This window comes from Atractosteus spatula, chromosome 2, assembly GCF_055471065.1.
Source record: "Atractosteus spatula isolate fAtrSpa1 chromosome 2, fAtrSpa1.hap1, whole genome shotgun sequence".
NCBI lineage: Eukaryota > Metazoa > Chordata > Actinopteri > Semionotiformes > Lepisosteidae > Atractosteus > Atractosteus spatula.
Window position 1 is genome coordinate 32,783,854 of NC_142707.1, and position 25,709 is coordinate 32,809,562.

The 25,709-nt window shown below is 38.7% G+C and overlaps 1 protein-coding gene across 1 annotated transcript; it reads right to left on the minus strand.

Annotated features, from left to right (window-relative positions):
* Positions 1-422: 422 nt before the first annotated feature.
* Positions 423-25,140, minus strand: tmem214 (transmembrane protein 214). The gene is made up of 17 exons (XM_088927575.1): positions 24,816-25,140; positions 20,761-20,963; positions 18,899-19,049; positions 17,811-17,945; positions 16,357-16,439; positions 15,700-15,805; positions 14,381-14,462; positions 13,916-14,017; positions 12,197-12,338; positions 11,848-11,939; positions 10,389-10,437; positions 7,344-7,451; positions 6,691-6,808; positions 5,674-5,770; positions 3,809-3,977; positions 2,183-2,334; positions 423-1,956 (listed from the first exon to the last, which is right to left on the minus strand). Exons 1-17 carry the CDS (start codon positions 24,967-24,969, stop codon positions 1,830-1,832), a joined length of 2,070 nt encoding a protein of 689 aa, XP_088783701.1. The 5' UTR covers positions 24,970-25,140; the 3' UTR covers positions 423-1,829.
* Between the last annotated feature and the right edge of the window lie 569 nt (positions 25,141-25,709).

Here is a 25,709-nt window from a genome sequence, read left to right on the forward strand (position 1 = left end):
ATTCCTATTGTCAAACCTTAGAGAATGAGGTACTGTGAGAGGTTTCAAGATGTTTTATAACACATAACAGTATCATGGAATGATGTATTGGAACACTTTTTTAAATCAATATTACAGGTTTAATGTAGTATTCAATCTATAATGCAAATATTGCATTGTCTCAGTTTTTTAATAATCCAGATTGTACGAGACAGTATTCTGGGTAATAAGACCACAAAATAGGATGAAATACTGGATGATTTCACAGTCTTTTTCTTAATGTGTCAAGGATTACTGGATGTGAAGTGCTTCTTATTCTGTGGTTTACTACAGTGAACACGACCGTAGATCTTACAGCCATCTTCTTATATATGGTAAGAATGAAACACTGGATACCCAAAAAAGATATTCATCATTTTGTGGAACTGAGTGATTATCTGCAGTTAAAAGGTAGATCAGATAGACTTTATTTCAACACGCACACACACACAGATTCTCACGTGAAGTAGTGCATGAAACTCTTTCATTTAAAAAAAAATTCTGTACATGGAATAGAAACCCATCTACTTTGAGGATACAGACAGCTGTGGTATCAAACCTCAGTTTCTGCACTGAGCATAACAAATAAAATTTGATTTTGGTCATTCTATGCCATTCTACTTTATAGAGAGCCCAAGACAAAGCTTACAAGGTTAAGTGAAAGCATAATTACAACTGTACTTTCATAGCCTTCACTCTGTAAACATCTTATTCTGCTCCGCTGAAGATATACTTCAGGTGTAAGACTTATTTTCTCAACTGACAAGACAGTAGTAATCAGGAACAGCACTGTTATATCAAAACACTATTAAAGACCTAATAATACGTAAATAGTGTTAAGAATTTGCACATAAACACAGACCAGATACTTTTAAAAATGTTTTTTTTTCAGTTTAGGGATGGTAAGGCAAGATTAAAAAATGTATAATTACTCTCAATCGTAAACATCAGCTTTACGCTAAAAATAAATGAAGAATTTAGTACTTATTCTAAAATGTCTCTTGACTCTTAATATTATTTCCAATAGCACAAGCTGGCTAGTCTCTGGTATGCTAAGATATTTGATTTATTCAATTAATTAGGGCAATTACCCTACTAAAAATGACCTGATGTTGAAATATTTTACAGAAAGCAGCAGTAGTAATCACAATATCAAAACAGTCCAGTGCCTTTCCCCATTGATATCTCATCTTTACTCTGGCTACAGATTTTGAAAAAACATACAATAAATTTAAGGAAGTGGACTTTAACTGGGTTTAAATAAAGTTAATACCACCTTCCAAAATGGCCCTGCAAGAGGCTTTAAAATTCATTCTCATGTAACAATAGAAATTAAACACAAACTAAAATTACAAAAAAATTTACTAAGTCTGTGTTAACTTGAGGTCTTAAGAAGTAGTTCTTTTTCACTGAACCTTTACTTTATCTTTTGTTATCCAGATGTGTAATCAGACATGGTCAGCTGAAACCGTGTAGATAATAAATGGCAAAGCTGATGCATTTTTCAAAGGAAAGCCAGCCACTAAAATCCATCTTTCCCCCATTTGGCAATTTTCTGTGAAATAACACTGCCCAACAATTAAAATCTTGAATATCACTTAAAAAAATGTATACCTCAAAGTGATCAAACCATAGGTACAAAATGAGTCGGATACAAAATTCCATGCGGTTTGACAAAAATCTTTGTATTTGTTTGCACCTAGGTGGAAAGTCTTTCTCTGAGCAATCATTAAAAAGCACTGGTGGTTTCTGTTCCCGATGGGGAGGACAAAAGGAACTCAGTCTCTGGGGTTCGGGGTCACAGACACTTCTTACTGCCTTGACATTATTGCAAATGCCCAGTTTTTAACAGCAAGAGTTGTGTTCTGCACATAAGTCCAGGTGGAATTAGAAATGGATATTAAATGGTTTTGAATGCAGGGCATGGAAACTTCCCCACTGCAAAAAAAAAGAAAAAACAATGATTAATAAATGGCAAATCCTATTGCTTTTTAGATTTTTGAAGAATTGAACATTACAAAAAAAAACATGTAACCGCTAGACAGTTGCATAGCACATCAGTGAATATCTGTATATAGTTTATCACTGATGCCGTTCAATTAAACCTGCATGGTGCATGTATGAAAACACTTTGGAAGGAATAAACAGAATATTTTAAACTTACTTGCAAGATTCTACAAACTTTTGCCAGCTGAACTCCAGTGAAGTCTTCACATATACCATAGCTGGCTGTAGGTAGTTCTGATGGATGAATAACAGCAACTCCTTCAAATATTCAATGAACTGAAATACGTTATCCGGGATGTTGGCACCGAGCTAGATTTGGAAGACAAAAAACATAACCGGCATGGGAAACAGAAACTTGATAAAGAATACTATATTGTACATCATGACTGACAATGTTTCTTAAAATCCAGTGAGCATCTTGGTTAACTGTTTTGATTTTCAGTGTTTTTTCATGTCAATATTGTATAAAAAATGTACAAAGGAACACCAGATACTTTACAGATCCAAAATTTTGGTAACCCTTTACTTCAGATATAAAATGTTTACCCTTCTTTAAGGCTGATTACTACTGATGTGACAGTTATAAAACTCATGCCACTTGAGTAAAACTTACCTTTTCTCAATAATACCAAGTACCACATTCTGACAACTTTTATACATTTTCTATCCAAAAACACAAATACAAGCATGCCTGTCATAAAGAAGGCATGAATTTGTTCGAAGTGAGACTATTTTGGGAGTTGCAAAAATTCTTGAAAGTAATTTACTGGATGTGGGAGTTACCCTGTTTTGAAAATTTGGTATTGCATTTTTTATTACAACTACTCAATCTAGAGCTGCAATATTCTTAAGGCTCGGTGAACAAAGACAGCACAAGGAACATGGGGGGCCTGCAGACATTCTCCATTAAAATGGCCACTTGACAAAACCATCCATCTGATGACCTGCTACAAGCACAGTGCTTACAGGAGAGTCAGAGCCTGTTTTTCCAGTCAGCTCTTTCTCACCAGCATCACTGAATGCTTGCAGATGTTCGAGGTCACTGGTTCAATTTAAGGGGAACTGCAGTCCCAATTTCTCAAACTGGTTATTAAATCTCGGTAACAAGATACTGTATATTCATTGATGTTATAGAAATATTTGATGAATTTCAAATTAAGCACAAGATCGTGAACTTTATGAAAGCACTGCAAGTCACCATGTTGTCGCAAACTCGTATTTGAATTCCAGACATGACCTGGCCCTTCCTGCTCACTAGTCACTATAATAATAAATGCAATCTACTTATTTGCTCATACTGTACATCACAGGTCATGGAGCAGACATTTCACTGCAGAAATCTTTCGGTGTGATCTGCATGTTGTGAGCAACATTTCTATTGGATTTAAAGAGACGTCAGAAGCCTGTTTGTTTACAATGTAGTAAGGCTACAACTTGTCACTGGAAGTTTTGTTGCCTCGTTCCGAATCGCAGAACATGCTGCTGTGTGTACCTGGAATTTTTTACTGTGTACATTTTTATTTTATTGTTTCGAAATGCACAATGCTGATTTTTTCTAACCCAGAAATCTAAAAATAGCACTGCAGTTCCCCTTTAAAACTGAGGAGACCCTGACTGACTAATGCCTTCCCAATATTGGAGTGCTCGATCAACTGTGCATTATCACTTCAAAGAATCCAAGTGACAGTGGCCTAGGATCATGACCAGTGATGCGGAGACCACAGGGCTCAGCTTAGCTGAGTGAGTAAGGGTAACCACACTGAACTTGAAACTCCCATCTTACCCATTCGATAAACCTAGGAGCATTTTCTTGAATCCACGTGATCTGAACGGAACACTGCTCTACAATGAAGGCAGATGATGTCTTTGTCTTTTCCCAAGCAACTTCCAGGAAAGGACCCAGCGTAGTTACTGCCTGAGAATAGTAGTGTGGTGCATTGGTCTCCACCCAACTACAAAAAGAAGAGAATAAATTCCACGTCAAAATCAAAATGGCACACTGACACTCACAGAACCAGTTTATTGAAAGATGTAAAAAACCACTAAAATATAAAAACTATTTACAGGGAAGATAACAGTGGGAATATGTAAAACTGACTGGCAGACCACCTTTCTCTGAGCTATTCATTCACAATATGAACCCTGCAGAGGTCTTTCAAATTCCACACTACAAATTAACAGTTGCTTATATGTAAAACACATAACATGCACGTATACAGAAATGAAGACCTGTTCTAGTGGGAATATTTCAAAAATTTCAGTTGTTTGTATTGCATGTCTGAGATGATGACTTTACACTAATTGTCACAAGTATAGAACAGACTTGGTAAATACCGTAGATTAAATATGGAAAACAAAAGTCAATTCAGGGGCATTTCAGAGAAGGAATTAAAAAAACTGTTTGCATTGGGCCCTGGGTTCAACTGCATGCTGCCTACATCAACTGGCATCCCAAAATTGTCCCTCCGTTCCCATGGCGGCATCCTGTCCAGGGTACAGCCCTGCCTTGAGCTCTTTACTTCCAAGATGGGCTCTAGGTTGTTGTAACCCTTACTACGTATGTGACTATCAATTATATCAACTTTGGAAAAAAACATCTGGACAAAACCACAAAATCTAAGGCCACAACTGTGGAACTTCACTCAGTGCTAGTGAGCAGACACTAAAATAGATATGAAGCAGATTCAGAGACAGACTTTTTCTCTGGCTGAAGTTCTGGCTATGACAACTGAACCAACGTACAGTCAACTGCCCCTTTACCAGGGGGTAGTTTAATCATGCTGAGGAAAATGGTGTGGGTTCTTTCAATTGGATTACTTAAAAATAAGAGTTCAGCTTCCATTTTATGGAATTTACTTCTACTAATATCTACACTACTGTATTTCTGCTAATGTGGTTTACACATTCTTCTTTAAAACAGACACTGCACTATCCTATGTATAGAAAGGAGGTTAACTCTTAAATAAGTTCTCCAGTACTTAAGTGTTTCACAGACCAAAAAACATACAAACCAGGTTAAAATGAAACCACACAGAGAAACTAGAAAAATATCAAAGATATAAAAATACAGGTTAAAGAAAATTGATGTATACGATCATGTTTTTATCTGTTTAACCTGTTTTACCCGTTTAACAGTGGTAAATGCTAAAGAGACCAGTAGGTGGCACTCTTCCCTCTGCTCCAGAGTTTCCAAACCAAGTATTGTAACTGTAGACACTGTGTGCTGTAGGAGGTTCTGTCCACTAAATAAGTCAAAACTGTGGTCCTGCAGTGTCCTTGCTAAAGTCAATGTTGCACGTATACAGCCTGCTCTTAACTGCTGAAGCAATTTCACAGTTGTCTTAAAATCTGCAGCATCGTGGATCTGCTGGCAGAGAATAGCTGCCATTTAAGATGGTGTCACAATTCAGTGGAGAATGAAGCAAGTCCCCAGCTATGCACTTTGGGATCACTGGGAGTGAAAACAATTACATAAGTTAATCAGCAATAATTCTTCACAGTTTGTCTGTGATTTTGTTCTATCCAGGTCTCTACTCACCACCCATTACCCAGAAAAATGAGAGCTGCATATATTTTCAGGTTAAGCAAATAACTAAAGTGTCCTTCACTGAATTTTTGAGCACCTTGTAAGGTAGCTTTGCTACTAACCTGTATCCCTCCTGAGAATAATGAGAGATCTTACTCCAGGCCTGCTCAGACACCGACATCATTCCTGACTGCTGCAGGACATGTGCACAGGAAGAGGCTGGAATTTAAAATGTCAAAGGTAAGAACATGCACAACACAATCTCTTTTTAAAGCGTAAGGATTCTATTGTACACTTTTACAAAGGCAATAACCATAATGAGATTGAATAGCTTATTATTTACAGTTGAGGTCAGAATGTTATGGCCTTGAAGGCACAATGCATTTTAACTAGACCGAGTATAAGATCATTCTGCAGTATGCCTGAAAATAAATTACAGAAACTCATTTTCCAAGAAAAAGTCATTGCTAGTGCTATACCACTCTTCATGTGTTGCAGTTTGCTTCTATGTCACAAGAATGAAGTTTTCAACGGAAATAATCTCAAGGATGAAAATCACACTATATTCTCGCTGGTAATGCAAGGGGAAAATCCATCAATGTAGAGGACTGACTAGTCTGGAGCAGAATGGTTCAAAGCCTGCTTAACAAGTCAGACACAGCAGAAACTGCTTAAAACCAAGGTGGCAGCAGTGCTCTCTATTTGAATTGGAAATAATTCTGGGACTCGGACATTAAGCCAATGCATACATTTGCAGTGATAAATGTACTTTTTTTCTCTGTGCCGGGCAGAGTGGTACATCATGTTCAGCTTTCTGAAGAGATCTGTGAAGCTAAAAGACAGCACTTATTCCGCAAAACATGCAAACAAATATTCTACCCTCCGCTTAAAAAAAAGGGACAAAAAAAGGATGCCTTGATTTCCGTTACAGACCACAGACAGCATTGACAAAATAGCAGTTCAATAATAAAAATACAAATATTAAAATACTAAGGTTGCATTTTTAATTCAATCTTGTTCTAAACTATTAGTAGAGATTTAGCCAACCAAGTCAAGTCTAATAAATCGTGGGTGCCACCCCACTACACTGAAACCATGAGCAGAGTCTTTTGAATACAAAGCAAAGAAAAAGGACTTGCCTTTGAAAGAGCCGTGCGATCTCACGTCGTGGACGATGAAACCAGACGCAAACACCACCAGGGCCAGAAGCAGGCGAGACCAAGGAAAACCATGACCCTTCATTTTCAGCTGCAGGCGCTGAGTGGAGCAGAGGAAAAATGTTCGCCAAGTCTTTAGATGGAGACTAAGCACTGGCTTCGCCAAACATTTAAAAGGCCGCAAATTGCATGTAAATGCTGAATTCCCTTCAATTCCAATAACTTTCAAAAGAATACTGCCCTTTCAGAACTAGGTGCTGTCTGCAGATGGCGATTATGACAAAGTGAATTTATGTCTGGAACGTCCAGAAAAAATAATGAAAATCCAAGATGTTCTTTTCCAGAGTTTAGGAAGGCAAAGGTCTGTTTAGTTTAGTTATGAGAAGGTAGTCACTCAGGCAAAGACAGGTAAAAAATACTAGCAAACAGTAAAATTAAAGGACAGTTTATGCCACATGTCATCATGAAGCTAAATCAGAGATGGAAAGAGAAGGTGTGTTGTCACAGTCATGGAGCCCAAAGAAAGCCTGACTCGTGCAATGCAGAGAAGGCCACTAACGGCTCACCTCAGTGCATAGCGGCTATGAAGACTATGGAGCCAGAGCCCTGGAAAGAGGAGATGCAGGTATTCTTACATTGCACAGAGCACTGCAGTCTTTCAAATCTTGTGAATTTGCAGTTGTCCTCATTTCTTCATTGGTCACCTTGAAAGACTGCACGGTTTCCTGAAGAGATTTCTGAAGCTGAAAAAACAAGACAGAATTGCATTAATGGGAAAATAATTGGCTCGTTCTACCTTCTACTTTAAAAAGGCAGGAGAAAAAATGTGTTTATATTGCAGTATAAACATATATACATTTATATACACACTCCTATATATATTATTTTGGGATAATGACTGAGCTCATACTTATTATGTTTAGGTTAAAGGCAGTATGATGATGCTGCAGAGGTAGTGTAATTATGAAAAACAGGCACAGGCTCCTAATCCATGTCTATGAAGGCCCAAAATTACTGTGATAATTGGGAGTATATCAGGCATGATGGGGAAATTACAGAAATATGCAGAATCTGCCAATTTTCAAGAATTTAGTGGACCCTGATACAGCAATGTAAACGAGCCCATCCCACTACTCTCATCTGAAAATAAATGTATGGTATTATTATATTCTGTATTGATGAACAGAGACCAAGACCTTGACCTCAAGTCTGTATTAGGAGCTAATCTTAAATTCACACACCCTGTGCATAAAAACCTCACACATAATACCAGGGCTCAGTGCAGCGTGTTACAGAAGTGATGGCTCCTCCTTGAAACCTTGACAGTGCAGATCTATGCCATGTTGAAAAACAATCACTGGGCACTGTGCAGTTCACTGCTCTCTAGGGAACTGGAGCTCAACAAAGCCCAGTGCTCCTGTCCTATTCTGTTTTTAACACTTTAAGCCTATTTTTAAGGGACAAGGATTAATTAATAATTAATAAATAAGGATTTTGTTTTTTCAGAAATGCAATCGGACAGTGAACTCAGCTTTTGCCACAGCTACAGTGCCTTGCAAAAGTATTCACACCCTTCTGATGGTGTCCCATTTTGTGAAGTGACAGGGCAAAACAATGCATACCATTGTTTTCAACTTGGTATTTTATCAAGAAAGCTCAGACTAAAGACTTCTCAAGGCAAGAGAAGTCACATGTGAGCAAACACTAAAACAGATTGAAATGTATGCATTCAGAGCTATGAACTTAAAATTTGGTAAAAACAAATTCTCTGCTCTGAAAGTGTTGCAAAGTCTAAACAAAAGAAAAAGAAAAAAATGGAAAATGCTGAAAAGGATTGTACTTTCAATTTTATTACTTTTGCTTTAGAATTAGAACATAAAGGCTACAAATGAGAGGAGGCCATTCAGCCCATCTGGGTTTTTAGATAGTAGGTAATAGATTTGGGAATCTGACAAAGCTGCTTCTTGAAGGAAGACAGGGTATCAGCTGGGCAACTTGTTCCATACACCCACTACACTTAAGGTAAAGAAATGCCTTGTATTCTGAGGAAAACCTTTTGTTTCTAGAATAGTTCATATCTTCTACCTGAAACCTTCAAGTTTCTACTCAAGGAACAATTCAGAATCTCTAGTGTACTTTTACCTCTCCCACTTATAAAATATTTTAGATTATGTGATATCACATAAAATGTATCAGCAATGTGCATAAATTAATTGAATACAAGTCATTATTAAAGGGCTATATCACTCAACAGCTAGAATCAGCTGGAAAAAAACCAGGACAGTTTTATTTTAAGTTTGTAATTTGTAATATCTTGGGTGAAACACTACCCAGAGCTCAATTAAAAGTGCACTCCCAGGTACAGCCACAGGAGGGCTTATTTTACATTAAGCAGGCCATGCCACACTCCGTACCACACTTCCTCAGGGTATCCTTACAAAAAGGCAGGTAAAATATTAAAGTGGGGAAAACCCTCAAAAAAAAAACTCTAGGCATGTCTGTCAATCAAGAAGCCAGTAGAAAAAAAGAGTCTCAAAGAATGTATACAATGGGGGCTATGCCGTTTTCGATGGAAAGTGGAAGAGAAAGGGAGTAGGGTGTGTCAGTTTAAAAGTGAACTACACCGCTGCACACACTACAGAGGAAAAATCGTAACTTAAACCCTTTGCTGAAAGGACAATGTGCACAGCTGCAGTGTTTGAGATTCTTCTACCGTGAAGTGTTGTCATTTTGAAAGAAGATAAGATTTTATTGTCCCCAGAGGGAAATTTTTTATGGACACACAGCATTCCTGTACATTTAAATAGAATGCAAACAAGAATAAAGAAGAAAAGAAAAGCATTCCACATCATTCTATTACAAAAAATAAGAAAAACATTGTACATCACTCTATTTCACATGTACAGTATAACACATAACATTTATAACTAATCACAAAACATATTGCACTCAAGTGGGTTGAAAGAGTCAAAATTATGTTTATCCTTGACATTTGCGTTGAAAGCTTCAATGGATAGTGGAACAAAGGAATGTTTGTATCTGTTTGACTTACATTTGGGAACCCTGAAACGTTTGCCAGAAGGAAGAAGTTGATATTCAGAGCTGAGGATGTGGGAAGGATCTGATATAATTTTTCCTGCCTGTTTGATTATGGATTTTTCAAAGCTTGTCTGCAGGGAGGGACGGTGTTTCACTCCCATGACCTTCAAAGCTGTCTGGATGAGGCGGGTAATTTGCGATTTTAAACGAACTGATAGATTACCAAACCACACTGAAATACCCTATCTGATAATGCTCTCAATTACAGCATGGCAAAAGAGTAGCATTACTTCCTGTCGAACCCCAAACACTCTTAGCCTTCACAGGAAATATAAGCGCTGCTGAACTTTGGAGCAAACACTCTCAACATGAGTAGTCCAGCACAGGTTACTGTCTACGTGTACACCTAAGTACTTATATGAATCAACCTGAGTGATAAGTTCGTTGTGGATTACTACCTGTGAGTGATCACCAACTGCTCTCGGATCAAAAAACTATTGCTTTTGTTTTTTTAACATTCAGAATTAGGCTATCGTTGTCACACCATTGCACAAACCTTTGGATTTCTGACCTGTACACAGATGAGCTGCTACCTCTATGCTTTAGCTCATGTTGTTCCATATGTAGTGAATCTGACTTACTTTTGGTGGTAAAGTATTCCAAGACTGAAGCAGATTATTCAGTAGAAGGCTGACAAATGGGGGAAAAAAAAGCTGAATTAGTCAACAGCATGAAGCATCCATTACACATAAATAGAATATCTAAAACCTAATGCTATGGAGCTTTGGCTACTTCATTTCACAGAAAATTAACAATAAATTTTTGGGGGAGGAGGTAAGGAATTATTTTTTTTCCTCCTTTGTGTTTGATGTCCTTTATTTAAGGGATGATAAACAGCCACATGAGTTTTTTTGTGCCACAAAAACCCAACCCAACCCCTAGGGCCATTTTACAAGATTAAGACAGTAAAAGTAATGAAAAATCTCTTTACACACTATTCCTTGAAAACAGAATACTATAACACACAATTAGTTGTACTTGGGGATAAAGTTATCTTTGTGTGGATGCAGGAAAGTGACAAACTAATATTGACAAACACGCCTAAATATGCACCATGGCCTTTTTAATAAAATGTCACATGCATACACTTCAGACAAATCACAAGGCAGTTACACAACTAAAACATTTAAGTCGAGCATACATTTGTTTTGCCCTTCCTTTTCTGAAGGAGATAAACAGATTCATTCCTTTACGGTTTGTGGGTATACACTGAGCATCATAAGAAACGCATCACTTCACTGCAACCACTTCACAAAGTTTACTCAGCAGTGAAAGTCAGAGGCTAGTAGCATGAGTCACCACAGATGGTAGCAATAAAAGCAACACATGCTTTGCAACAGGCAGCAGATGGATAAGGACATGTGTGCTCACTGGTGGTGACCTTAATTTGTGACTTGTATGCTCAACAGGGTTCGTGTCTAGTGAGTAGGGTATGCACAGTTTAACAGTCCAATTATTATTTTGCAAGAAAGGCATTGTAACAAAAACAGCATGAGGACATGCATTGCCCTGCTGTAATACTGTCACATCAGGAGAAGCCCTCAGGAAAGGAAACAAGTGGGGTTGCAGAACCCTATTGTAACAGTCACTCAAGTGCATTGTGGTCCATCATGCATGATCAATTAACCAATAGGGTTCTAAAAACAGGGAGGCACAGTGGAGCAGTGATTAGCATTGTTGCCCATCAGTGCTGGGACCCTTTGTTCAATTCTGAATTTGGGGTGCTGTCTGTGAGGAGTCTGCATGTTTTCCCCGTGATCACATGGATTTTTGCGGGGTGCTCCGATTTCTTCCCACAGTTCAAAGACGTATTGGTAGATAAAATGGCTTCTGGGAAAACTGGCCCTGGCGTGAGTGTGTGTGCCTGTATGTGTGGTGTGATGGACAGGCATTCCTCCTTGAATCCATTTAATTAAATAAAATGAATTGTTGGATTCTAAAAACATTTAAATCAAGATGCAAAACCCATAGACTTTATTCTTCTAAAAACATACATGCTTAAACAGAAGCCTAGCTTAAGTTTAGAGAAAGATTCCTTACCTAGATTGTGAAAGGTGCTTTGTGTACAACTGCCTCCAGACACTGAGGCTCTGAGGATCCAGTGATAAACACTCTGTGAGACTCTTCAGGAGCTAAAAAAAGAACTTTATTGAATGCAGCACTGGACTTTTTTGTCAAGACTGACCTTCGACAAAATATGTCAAGATTCCCAGTTTTTGAGAACTGTCTTACTTGCCGACAGTGAATGTCAAATAGATATCAGGACATGAATCTAAATGACACGCTGTTCCCACTTCCTGACTATCTTCTCCGCAAAGACGAGACTTTGAAAAAGGGTTCACAAACCACAAATACTTCATCAGAAAAGAAAGCAGGTTCAGTGACTTACCTCTTTTTTCATGTCTTCAGGGCAGTGAGGGGTAGCCCTGGAGAGGAAGGATGGGAAGTAGGTGTGTAAGGTACACTCTGGTTTGGCTCCATAGGCTAGAACTTTCAACCTTGGATACAGGCGTCGTAGCTGGTCCTGTAGACTGACATGGAAAATATCCACTTTACGAATTGTCGAATCAGCATTTCTTCTCTCTCCAACTTTTCTCTAGCTGCTTGCTTAAAACAAGTAGTGAATGTGTAGCATTCCGATATTTAAGTAATACTTTAAAGTCATCAGGTTAGAATATGATATTTAAAGGTATAAAAAGAACAGCAAAAAGATGTACAGTAGTTTAAATAAAGAATACTGGGGCCTCCTGATTGGCTAAACTGGAGACTGCAAGGTCAGCTCTGTGTTGCAGGGTCAAGCCTGGTCATGTCACTAGTTGACTGCATCTTGGTATTGGCATCGCTATGCAGAGATGGACAACTGGCTGATCACCACAGAGAGAGGACAAAGTTGGTCAATCAGGGCTCTCAGTGATGCAGGGACCACTGCAGCCTCCCGGGTGCGATCAGTAAGGGACATGCCTCACCTCCAGTCAGCATATAGTGATGTGGTACCACCTGTGATGTGGTAATAGACTCAAAGGTGTGCAGGGCAGAGGAGGTGGCCTACAAATACATCGTCATTTTGTGCAGTCATGGGCTTTGTCAATCAGAGCCAAGATGTGAAAAAACACTTGGCTATTCCTCAACAAGCTGGAAAGGTAATGATTCTAAATCTAAATTACTTAAAAGATGACATCAGTATTTTTCTTGTAGAATGAGCAAAACCTATGTATAATAGCTATTTGTCATAAGTAAACAAAATTGGTACTTAAACAGTAGAATGTGGATCTCTTAAGAGGCACAACACTGCAGAAGGATGGACTAATACATAACATTAGGAACAAAAACTTAACTGCAAGTGAGTTTGCTTGTCCAGCATTTGTTCCAGAAGACCGACTTCTAACTAGACTACTGCCACATTGCCCCTTGTGGTAACACATCATGGTAAACTTACCAAAAGGATTGGTACACTTACCATGGTTTACTGTGGTTTCCTCTGGTGTCACTATGCTTTACTACACTTGAAAGTGGGAATGCAAGTTTACTACAGTACATCGATAATAATTGCTTACACTTATATAGCGCTTTTCTGAACACTCCACTCAAAGCGCTTTACAGGTAATGGGGACTCCCCTCCACCAATGTGCAGCATCCACCTGGATAATGCGACGGCAGCCACAGTGCGCCAAAACACTCACCACACATCAGCTATTAGTGGAGAGGAGAGCAGAGTAATGAAGCCAATTCATAGATGGGGATTATTAGGAGGCCATGATTGGTAAGGGCCAATGGGAAATTTGGCCAGGATGCCTGGGTTACACCCCTACTCTTTTCGAGAAACGCCCTGGGATTTGTAATGACCACAGAGTCAGGACCTCGGTTTTATGTGTGCTCACACCTGCTTAGCTTCAGTGGGCTGCCAGTTGTGAGTTGCAGAGTGATATGGCTGCTGGCTGCCAATCAACCTATTCCTAAAGTTAACTATAAATGTGCAAACACTCTATAATAAATTTACCATGGTAGACAGTCATAAGGACCAGACACCAGCTCAATGGTTATTAATCTGTGGGTATGTTTCACTGAACATCAGGTACAGAAAATTATTTTTCCTTCTTCCCTCTATTACCTGGGTATCAGTGCATTTTTGGGCATAAAGGCAAAATCCAGCAGAGGGAAAAACTCTTTTGGTCCCATTATTCCAAAGCCTTTGGTTAAGTTGGCATGCAACCTAAAAAAAAAAGATTGGAAGAATAATTTTAGATTTCAACATACAGTACTGTGAAACACAGCAACAGATATGATCCAAGCATTTTAGACTATAGTTCATATTACTTTAAAGCAAAAATACTCCTTAAAATCTACATGAACTTTGTATTTACTTTGAAGTACTAACAAACTGCTAGAATTGAAACCTAGCATTCAACATGCTCAGATAATTATATTTGCAACCTCTGACAAAGAGGAAAAGAAAGCTTACTACTCTTCCCTTATTAGAAAAGAGAAAATGTTATTTTCGCCATTTAAATTTCAATGCAAAGGCCTTGATCCAATTCCAACAACGTTAAAGTACATGATAAAAAAAAGTGCTCACATTAGAAGTCTTTCCAGGTAACCAATAGCAAAGGATGAAAGTGCTTTAACACCAAGAACTGGAAGCATGATGCCAAGCCACACTGAGGGGAAGAGACAGAAAACACAATCACATTACATACTGTAGAACTGAGATTGCAGGCAGCATGTCTGGTATTTCGAAACAAGTTACCCTATTCTAAAACAATAGTGAGTTACCGAGCAATTACTTCATAAACAGGTTCTTACACTATGTCCTTACTGTAGGAAACTTGTTTAAAAATAAAATCTATCAATTCACAGCATTAAACCTGCTTGGCCTCTAAACTTTTTTTTTTCCTCCGTATACAGCTAATGTCCATTGAGTCTGGGAAGATGGATTATAAACAAACCATAAAACGGATAATGGAATTTCATTACTTTGTTCTATATCTGAAACTTAAATTAAAACTTAGATTTAAAATGAGAGATGGATCCTTTGTGTGAGGGAGTTGAACATTCAAACAGTGCAAAACTGGAAAAAAAGGCTATCTATCAATTAGGGCCACTTCTTGGTCATAATGTTTTTAAGTTCATACTTCTAAAGTGAGGCAGACTCAGAATGACTAGAAAATAGCCAAAGCTGTTGGAGAATGAATATTGAATGTTGGAGCTGTTATGTGAGAGAATATTTATAGTTCAAACCCCCTGAAGCTGTGAAACAATTCACTTTAAAAATCTTGAGTAACCAGATTAGAGAGCCAACAACAATGAGGTTTGACTCTGAGCAATGAACGGCTTTTGATTACAATGAACTTTTACCTGTTTTGCTAAGCAGACCGTGACCTTTCACCAAACGGCATTGATTCTCACAGAGGGAAACCTGCAGTTGTCAAGGCAGCTTTAAATTTATCTCTAAGACTTCAACATACTGCTTGGGTTTTGGAGGCTAAAATAAAATATCTTCATATGCATAGATGTTATGTATACACTATATGTCTACATTCCGCTTTATAGCCTCTTTAAACGACCTTAAAATGTTGTTATTTTTCAGTACGGTAAAGGAAAACACCAGTAAAACTCCCTTTTGTCACTTTCTAAATATCAGATCCTGTGACTTGAACACAGACTGTTCAAGTCACAGGATCTGATATTTAGAAAGTGACAAAAGGGAGTTTTACTGGTGTTTTCCTTTACCGTACTGAAAAATAACAACATTTTAAGGTCGTTTAAAGATGAAAAGATGAAAGTACTTTTTTTATGCCAGGCATTAGGTGCACCTTGAATTTTGCACAGAGTCATCACCTAATACAACTTTATTTCCTTGTCCTTGAGGAGAGGAAGGAGGAAGATGCCACTTACCTTTGAGTCCTTCAGTAAGGTCTGTGAAGCCGCACTGCCCCAAAGCCCACATGATAGTGAGGCACTTCACTGGTCTGTTCTGGTGGGATCGTAACAGCTCCAAATGCTGCAAGAAGGAGGGGAAGACTGCCTTCAATGACCAACACAAACAAGTAAAAACAAGACTTGTTCATCGCCATTACATGACATATTTAAAACCATTCGGATACTAGCTGCAATGTAAATCTGAGAACATTTCAATGGCTTGAGAGCATAAGGTGTGATTCCAGTTTCTTACTTTATATAATAATAAAACAAATTTGAATTAGTGATACATTAGGCTTGCACTGCATGTTAAAGAGAAATGATTTTATATACAAAGGTAATAAACATAAAATATTAAAAATGAATAAGAGCAAGGATGAACTTCAGTTCTAAGTTATCACATGAGCAGATACCAGATGCTATAAAGCCCACCAATAAAATAACTGGGTTCGTGTAGAGACGTAATGGTTTCTGCATTACATACCATTGTTAAGAACTATAGCAGTGTAACACTCCCAAATAAAATGTATAGGTGAAAGCAGTCCAGACTAAACACTAAAATACTTAAAGTATTTTTTTTATTCTTTCCTTCCTTGCTCAGAAAATAGAGTAGCAACCCTTGCCAGTACTCACATCAGGCAAATTTAAAGTTGCAATTTTGGGTTTGTCCAGCATTATGGCTTGAATGCACACTCTGTAGCCATGCAGCGCTTCACCTGGAAAGACACAAGGTATTTAACGTCAGTGCACATACAAGTCAGAAATAAAGAGCAAGGAGAAACCAAGGCTGCCTTGCCTGCTATCTCTCTCCCTACATTAGCAAAATGGGTGCTAGAATTAAAAAGTTGTAGAGAAAGCTTGTGGTGTTTCTGCCCATTATTCTTCATGTGAGACAAACAGATATAGTTGCAGTATTTGAAACAATATTTCCAGGCGAAACCCTCCTGATGTCAAATTTTACAACCTGGAGATCAGTTAGATCAGTTAACCGACCAAAGGACCATACTGATTATTCAAAAGTAGCCAGGTGCCACAGGGATTGTGCCAAGTGGTCTTGTCTGTGGGACTGTGGTCTCCTGCTGACACAAACTTTGGCACACGTTTCAGAAACGCAATGCAACTACAAGTCCTCAGTCTGAGAATATCTTGGGAGACTGATGGGTCTTTATGCCATTCAAGAGCAGGGAAGATATACAGTGAAGACTACATGAACATACCGTACAGTACAATGGTGATAGTAACTTGAGTTACAAAAGGAGGGGAAAATGTTTTTGCTGATCACATCCTGGTTGCACTACCCAAGGCCTTACTCAGAAAACCTAAAACAATGGGCATAGCTAGAGGTGTTTGCCTAGCTGCTAATAAGCAAGCAAACATGAATGGTAAAAGGGGGATTCTGGTGGTTTATACTGATTAACTTCATGATAAACCATTAGATTGCTCAACAGCCATAGAACACTGCATAAACAGAGAGACAGGGGAAAAAAAAAGAGAGAAGGAACAGCATGCCATGTGAGAGCACCTTATCCATCTTGGAGATCAGATTATCGCAAAGTAATCTGAACATCATAGAGAGCTGCTGTTTTATTTCATGAAATCTTGATCTTTTGTGTGGACTTCACAGTCTAAAAATGTTCTCTCATATGGTGAAATGTTATCTCTTTAGAAAAAGGAGATTGATTTGCATTTACTTCTGAGCATCCATTTTGAAGGAAGGGAGATTTAGTCCATTTATTAGCATGCAAGGTTGTTTTTTTTGTTTTTGGTCTGTTAAGGTATTGAATAGTGTTTTTGTGTTAAAGGACTAGAATAATGTGTCTGTAGAATGTAGGCCTCTAAAAAGACTTGGAAGTATGAGTTAATGATGAACTGGTTTATGCGTGCTGCTTTATTAATAAATGTTTGTTTTGTCCTCGTTTGACTCCGATTTATCATTTTCAACAGAATATGCCAGAGAATATAAAGAATTGACAAGCCACTTTCCGCATGCATCAAATTTTACCTACCACCTGGTTAAATTTACTTGACTGCTCCCTACAGTTTGTAACAATACTTTAACAATGCAACTTCAATAAGGCTGTGCTCACCTGATGACCTGTCCATCTCCCGCAACATAGTGTAGATGCAGTGATCAAAAAAGTCCTGCAGTGAATCGGAGCACTTTCCCAGTAAGACCTTAATGACGTGTTTCAGCTCTTTGCTTGCCAGGCTATAAGGGTAATCTGTCCAGGAAAAAAAAAATATAAAGGTTAAAAGCCTCATGGGAATCACTGATGTCAAAACTACCTCAAGTCCATTCAGAGTATAATCTCACTGCCAAGTCCCTATACTGATATTATTATATTTATAATAATAAAGAAAAGGTTATTTACAAAATAGCCTTTTCGCCCAAAGTAACAAAACATTTGTTTTTCAGGAATTTCTTGTATTTCAGGTTCCTGGATTCCTTCCCAGTTTTATGTAAAGTATCTCACTAAAGATAAGAGAACCACAGATGTTGATAGGTAACCAAATGGCCTCCTCTTTTTAAAAACCCTTCTTAAATAATGTCCCAGGGGCCAACCTTCCCCCATCTCCAACCAGCTGTGAAAACCACCTTTCCTTTTCATCCAGTCATGTTTTTCTTAAGAGGACAGGACGTGGTATCACGCGTTTCCCCCTTCATGTCTCACTGCTTTAGAACCACAAAAATCCTCCCGTCCCCAACTTCATCACTCCTCTCACGAATGCTTAATGCTGGTAGTCACTACGGTGCCGATTCAGATCTCAATACTATTGGCACCCAGCTGGATAATGGAAACATACTGAGCCAATTCCTTCAGGGCCAGAAAGCCAGGAGCCATGAGCTTCCTACAGAACTCCATCAGGAGGGAACGATTTAGAGACTGTACAGAGCTAGAGACTCTAAAATCATTAAGAGATGATGAAATGAACCTGTCTGTACCTAGTCGAGGAGGGACCGAGGACACAGCTTTTGCGCAATTAGCATGTTTAGTTAATTATTTGCATTTTCTTTGCTTGGTTGGTTGGTTGCTTGTTTAAACAACAGGACAAGTCAAGGGAAATTAATTTTTGCATTATTCCCCCCACTACTGTAGCCAAAACTTACTGTAATACAGTTCAATATGATTTTGTGCTGCAACATTCATTGAAATGTAATGGACAAGTGACTGACCGTAGGGATGGTTGCTGAGTGTGGGGTCACTCTCGGGGGCCTGCAGCTTGTAATTGAGGTAGCCGGCCAAGTCCTTGACCCACACAGAAGGGTTTTCTGGGAAGAGGTTCTGGCTCTTTTCCAGCTCCTGCTGGAGCTCTGCAACATCAAACTGCAGAAAACAGGATATGAAATAAAGAGTGTGAGCTAAAGAACCAAATGTCAAAACTTTGAAATTAGTCTGCTTATGCTAAACAACAGGCAGCAGAACAAGAAACTTGTTCAATAGCCATTTTCCCTTTAAAGCCAGTTTTCTTGCACTTTCTACAAATACTTATTCACCCAACACATGGAAATTGCATACTTAAAGTTCATGGCTGCACCACATAACGCATGTATGAACGAGCTTTTTCATAATAAAAAATAAAACTTTGAAAATATAAAATTACATAAAGAATGAACTGATAAAAGGATTTTAAAGAAAATGGTTAATACATTTCTAACGATGATCATTTGTACAGACAAGCCTGGGCTGTGAAAGTACTTCTTCAAACCATAAAAATAATGTCAAGATTTCTTCTACTGGAAATAAGAGATAGAACACAAAAGGTTGGTGTTTTGTGTGGAAATTATATTCTACAATCAAAATTGGGTGATGCGCCATAGAAGGGCAGAACGTTTTCTTCTAAATGTGATGCAGACAGATTAAATTGGCATGCTTACTGAAGAGCACCAATTAAATAGAAATCACGTAAGCATTGAGATGATTTGAGTTATCTGGCCTTAAGGCACTTCACACCTCAGAATCAAAAACAAAACTCCAGGAACAGTCTCTCCTCACAGTGCAATAAATTCAATTCGGACAGGACTGAATTGAATTGATGAATTTTGAGTTGATCAGTTCACGAAAAATTCCAGTGCATCAAGGCTACAGAAGATGCAGGAGAGCCACTCGAGTAACGAGCTGGGATTCCCAGATTTTCCTCATGAGAACTAGATGGAATTCGAGCCCTGGGAAGGACACTTCTCATTAGCCAAACCAACCTACCCAGAATGATTCTGAGAGATGGGTGGGACCCTAAGTAACATGGAAACCCACCCAAACATGGAGAGCAAAAGCAGGCTCCACACTGTGCTCCTTTTGTGCACATTCGTAATGACAAACATAATGAAAACAGATAAAGGGCTAAGAAGAATCACTTCTTACAATCAACCACGCATTATCAGAAAGCCACTAATTCCTGGCTAGAGTCTTAGCAAGCTACCTCCTATCCTGGAAGCACAAGGTCCAAGGAATGACTGCATCCTGATGAAAAGCCAGTTCATTTTAGGTTACACAGAGTTTCAAGACAACCACTAGCTCAGGAAGCATATCTTCCAAATGAGGGCAGAAGCACACAGGGATGGGGAGGAATATGCAAAATCTGTAGAGAAAGTGCCCCAGGCTAGAATTGAACACAGGACCCAAGAGCTGTGAGGTAAAAGCATTAAAACTCCACACCACTGTTCCATCACAGTTCTTCACAGCTATAAATTTGATAATGCACAGCCCAGCACGTACAGTATCAAGGCAGCAGGAGCTGATGGACCCAAACTACTTGGCCTGTAACCTGTAGAGTAGAGTCTCTCCTCTAAACCAAGCAATAAAAACATTTTGCTGCAGGCAAGGAAAACAAAACCACCTTTTTAAAGCACTCATTACTTTCAAGTCATTCTTATGCACTTGGACTTGAGAAACAAAGATCTAGGGGAGGAAGAAAAGAACAGGTTCAATGACATACAGTAGCACAGGTTATTTTCCGTATCATGTTGTACAAAATAAAAATAAAAAAACACCTTCCAATTCAACAGGCAGCTCGCACGTTAACAAAGGGTCTGCTTACCGCTTTCATAGCATCCTCCAGCGTTTTAAACTTCCCTGATTTCTGTCCTCCGTCATTCCCGGGGGATTTCTTTGTCTGTTTCCCCGAACTGGCTTTCTTCTGCTGCGGCTCTGGCGCTGGTACTGGGGGGACCTGCTCTTTATTCAGCTTCTTCCCCAGTCGCTCAAAGCCCTCGTAGATCGTCTCGGACATTTTCAGCGGGGCTGCAGTCAATTCGGAAAAACGGCAAGTGTTATTACTACATAAGTCTTGCCCAGGACGGGCCGCGTTAAGTACAGCCCGTCTGGGGAGGCAGGCGCTACATTTCGCAAGAGATGGTTGCAAGAATTCCAAAGCAAGCTCTGTTGCCAGATTTGAAATAAAAAACGTTCTAGGTATTAAAAAAAGAGGAACATTTTTTTCCAGTATAATCTTTCCAAATGCCAATAAGCAGGAAATATAATTTCACCATTGTCAAAAGAGAACACTCTCTGAAACCCAGCATTCCAGATTAATAAAAATAAACAAATAAATTTTAAAAATCTTGACAAAGAGCCTCTACAGACATTTTATATAAGAAAGTAGTCCAGCAATATTACCACAGGGTATGCATTACTTCAACAAACATTGACTTTCTAATGCATACAAAGTAACTAATCTTTTCCAAAGGCTTTTTAAATAATGGTTAACAAATAAGAACATACCATTTATCACATTCGTAGAAAGTTACAGTACATACCATAGCTGACAGGTTCTGTAATTATCCCTGCAGCATTCTGATATTTTATTTACCAGAAGCATTGCACACCGAGTTATACTGCAATACACTGCTCAGCTCAGCAGTTATTAAGCTTTTATGACTTTCAAGTCTGAGAATGAAGAGCTAGAGTGTATGAAACACAGCTGTAGGGAACTGTGAGTGACTTTTTGAAAGGTAAATACTCCTCACATCTTGAGGTGACCCATTTTTCCCTTAGTGTACTAATAACAGGACAGTATTGCTGGTGTTACCCCTAAAGCAGTCTACCCTATCTTGTGCCTTATTAGCGGTTTTAAGTAATTCAACAGAGATATTTTATTAGCTGGCAACATAGTTCTTAACTACAACTTGATATTTCTTTTAAAAAATAAAACAAATAATGAGCTGGTTTATATAGCACCTCTATAATTATCTTAAACCATGACAAGTGAAATCAGTCCTGCTACTTTACTTTGGAGAACAACTGTTACAAAAATGCAATACAGCATTTGTCAGCTCCACAATTTCACGTCAACATCTGAAAAACTGCATTTTTAGTCCTCCCACGTGTTTTGAGAAGAGCAGACAGAACATTACAAAGCAAGAAGGAAGCACAGAACAGACTTCCTGTGGGTAGCAATGAAGGTGTATATGAAAGCTCTTTGTACAACAGCACAAAACATCTCCAGTTCTACAAAGAGCCCTGACATCAACAACTACCTGTAAAGCAAAGACTTTCCCTGCCATAAATATCTGTAGTCTTGTTAACACAGAGATGTGTTTTTATACAACAAAGCAGCTCATCTTTCGAGACATCGAGAACAGAGAAGCCTTGAGATGCCCGTCAAGTTAAGAAAATGGTGTTGTGTTTTAAGACAGCCACTTTTAATTTTAATTAACCTTCATCATCATGTTTTGGCAAAGTAGAAACTATTCAAGACGCACACAAAAATATCTGGTCTAGGCCTAAATCAGTAGGTCTCATTACTGTCTGGAGCAGCAATGAAGTGGTTTACACCTTTGGATTTTTCCAGAACGACGGAGCTACAATACTCATTCACAAAGGACAAAAAAAAGTATTCTTTGGGACTGCTGGATATTGTGGGTTTAAATAAGGAAAGGGCTTGCTGCTAAAAGTGAAACAAATTTTCTGTGTGAATATCCCACGAACAGTAAGTGACCAGACATCTTCCACTTTTTGCTATGTAATCAATCAAATGTAGGAAATATTTTTTCCTCTGGATTTCATATGGCTGCAGCTTCCAGATCCATTTCACAAGAATAGTTATGCCACTGCATTTTTGTAACCGTAGCAATTTGCATATTTTATTATTAGAAAAGAGTGGTATCTGTGAGGAGTTTGTATGTGCTCCCCATGTTCACAAGAGTTTCCCTCCAAGTGCTCCAGTCCAAAGACATACTGGTAGGTTAAATGGCTTCTAGGAATATTCTCCCTGGTATGCGTGTGTGAGTCTGACTGCCCTGCAAAGGACTGGCATCCCATCCAGGGTGTATCTTGCCTTGCACCTGTTGCTCATCGGGACAGACTCCGGCTTCCCTGCCACTCCGAAATGGATAAAGCAGTTAGAAAATGGATTATTAGAAAGGAGCTACAACTCAAAGATGCAGTAACAAAGCAAACCAGAAACTTTCAGAAATAAAGGTACTAAAAGATTGCAGAGAGCCATAAATCTCATAAAAATAAGCATTACTTGCTATGAGCTTCTTCAATTCAGAAAACAATTCCTTTTAACTTTTTTTCATCATTAAATTAAACAATGCTGCATAGTTAAGTGTTATGCTTCAAAAAAAAAACTAAACATGTATAGCCCTTCCAAACAACTGTCCCCACTCTCTATTGTATATGCTTGAGGGAACAAAAACAAAACTGTTTTGAATATAATGCAAACAATATAGCCAGTGTCACTGAGACACATTTTCCTTAGTGTGAAATCCATGATTTATTTATTTCTGAATTCTTACCAGATACTGAACAAAAAGCATAGATTCGCAAATGAAAATTTGCTCATTACACTACCTCATAGATTCAAAGCAAGCAAACTTTGAAAGGAGCTGTCCTAAAAGCTCTGCAGTACAAGCAAATTAACTATACCGCTTCCCTGCTCTTTTTATATGATAAAGGAACCAGTTGCTACATCATCCTCCCCGAAAACAAACCAGATGAAAGGCAATTAGTGACGGTTTGGATTCTGCATTCAAAACACGTTAATCCTCATTACCTTCTAAGGATTTGTGTTTTGAATACTGTTCCCTATACGAAGTGTCTTTTGTGCACTGAAAAGGGATTACAAAATAATTGTATTTAAATTGTAGCCCAGGAGGCCGGTAAAACGTGTATTTACATGAAGACATTTCAGGCATCACAAATCTTTCTGCTCACTACCTATTTTAATGCAATTTACTTATTTCTATACAGGTAACCTGTTGTCATCACCTGTTTTCACCACAGAAGCAGCTGCAGGACACAAGCCTCGCATCTGGGCGAACAATAGCTCAATTAATTGGTACATAAATTCATGGTCTTTTTTCGTCGAGCCTCCATCATGAGAAAGAATTTGACATCTGCGTCCTTCTATCTGATCATAAAGTCATTACGGTGAATGTTACAGCCCCGCAATGTCTTGCTCTGAAAACGATTCGTGTAATACAGCTATTGAGCTGACTGACTAGCAAACTGCAAAACGCAGAGAAACATGCGGCGTCTCCGGGCAAGATCATGAGCTCCGCTTTCAACATGGAGGCGCTCATTATTACCGGGTCAGGTTATCATGACGTTTCCTCAAAATGAACATCTGGTAGCAACCACACGAAGTGGCCAACCTCTAACTCCTAAAAGAGGTTTCACCCTTTAGTTATCTTTTTTAAACAGAAACAAAACTCGCCCAGCTTTTCGCGATTGTTTTTTGACAAACCGGGTGCTATTTGCCCTGCCACCCTTCACAATGTACGAAACACTTATGTTTAATGCGATTGGATTTATTTATGCATTATACCCTGTTACTGGCATGTAGTACAATATTAATTTGATCCGTTACCGCTCCAGTAACACTGTATGACATGTTTTTTTGGTATGAATGTTCCCGGGGCCTATTTATAATGAGTTGGGGGGCAAAATAAGTTTAAACTCCAAGCAATTAAAATAAATCTCGGCAGCACAACGATGTACCACACTAAATACGTGTGGACCATCCGGTCGGTTCAAAATCATGCTGCCATTTCACAGCAAACAGCTAATGGGACTGCAAAACTCGGTTCAATGGGCATTTCAGATAATTCCGCTTAAGGGGAGAAAAAGGAACTGTCTCTCTTCACTTACGAGCTGGGTCGATCTTGGGCATGTTAGACTCGCTCAGAGCTTTCCTTCCAGCCGATTTCTTATCAGGTTGTTTCTTTCCTGCAATGTTCGGCTTCTTGCCTTTCTTTACGACTTCCCATTTACCGACTGAACCATTATTCGCTGCCGTAGCCATCTTCGCCCTTTCCGATGTTATCCTGGACTAGAGAGACTAAACTGGCAAGCGTGTAGCTGGGGAATATCGACTTCCACCCGTAATGTCTGCGCATGAAGAGCAATAATGGGCGCTCGGCTGTCGCTGTCTGAGGATTTAAATGTCTGTTTGCCACGTCTCCTTGCCATTGTGACGTCATAATGACTGTATTCTTTCAAAAACATTCAACCGTTATTCAGTGAGAACAGCGCCCTCTACATGCTGGCTACTGCGATTTCATGTCACACACAACTCGTTTTATTGAGAAGAAACATTTTGGGAGAAAAATCAAATAATTATTTATTCATTTGTATAACTACATTTTCTCCAAATAAACTGCAAGTATTTATATATTGCGTTGATCTGTTAACCATATACCGGTTTTGCAATCAGCCTTCTATAAGTTCATGTTTTCACAGTGATTAATTAAGCCAACATCATGCCTATTTTTTCAGTCATGTTATCTTGCAATTAACAACGTACCTGTTCTGTACCTATCATCGATCCACAGACTACTTCCCATTCGAAAGGATGATGAATGTATTAATTTTTCCAGTGTTCACCATACTGTACAGAAAGTGAACTGTATGTGTGCATGTATGCAATACTGCGGTTATTGGGGGGAAAAATGCTTCTGCTGGTCTAAATATAGAATTTCCTTTTTAGCTTGTTCGTGCCTGAATGGAAAAACGAGCATCCTGCAAAGTCAATACAGGCAGGGC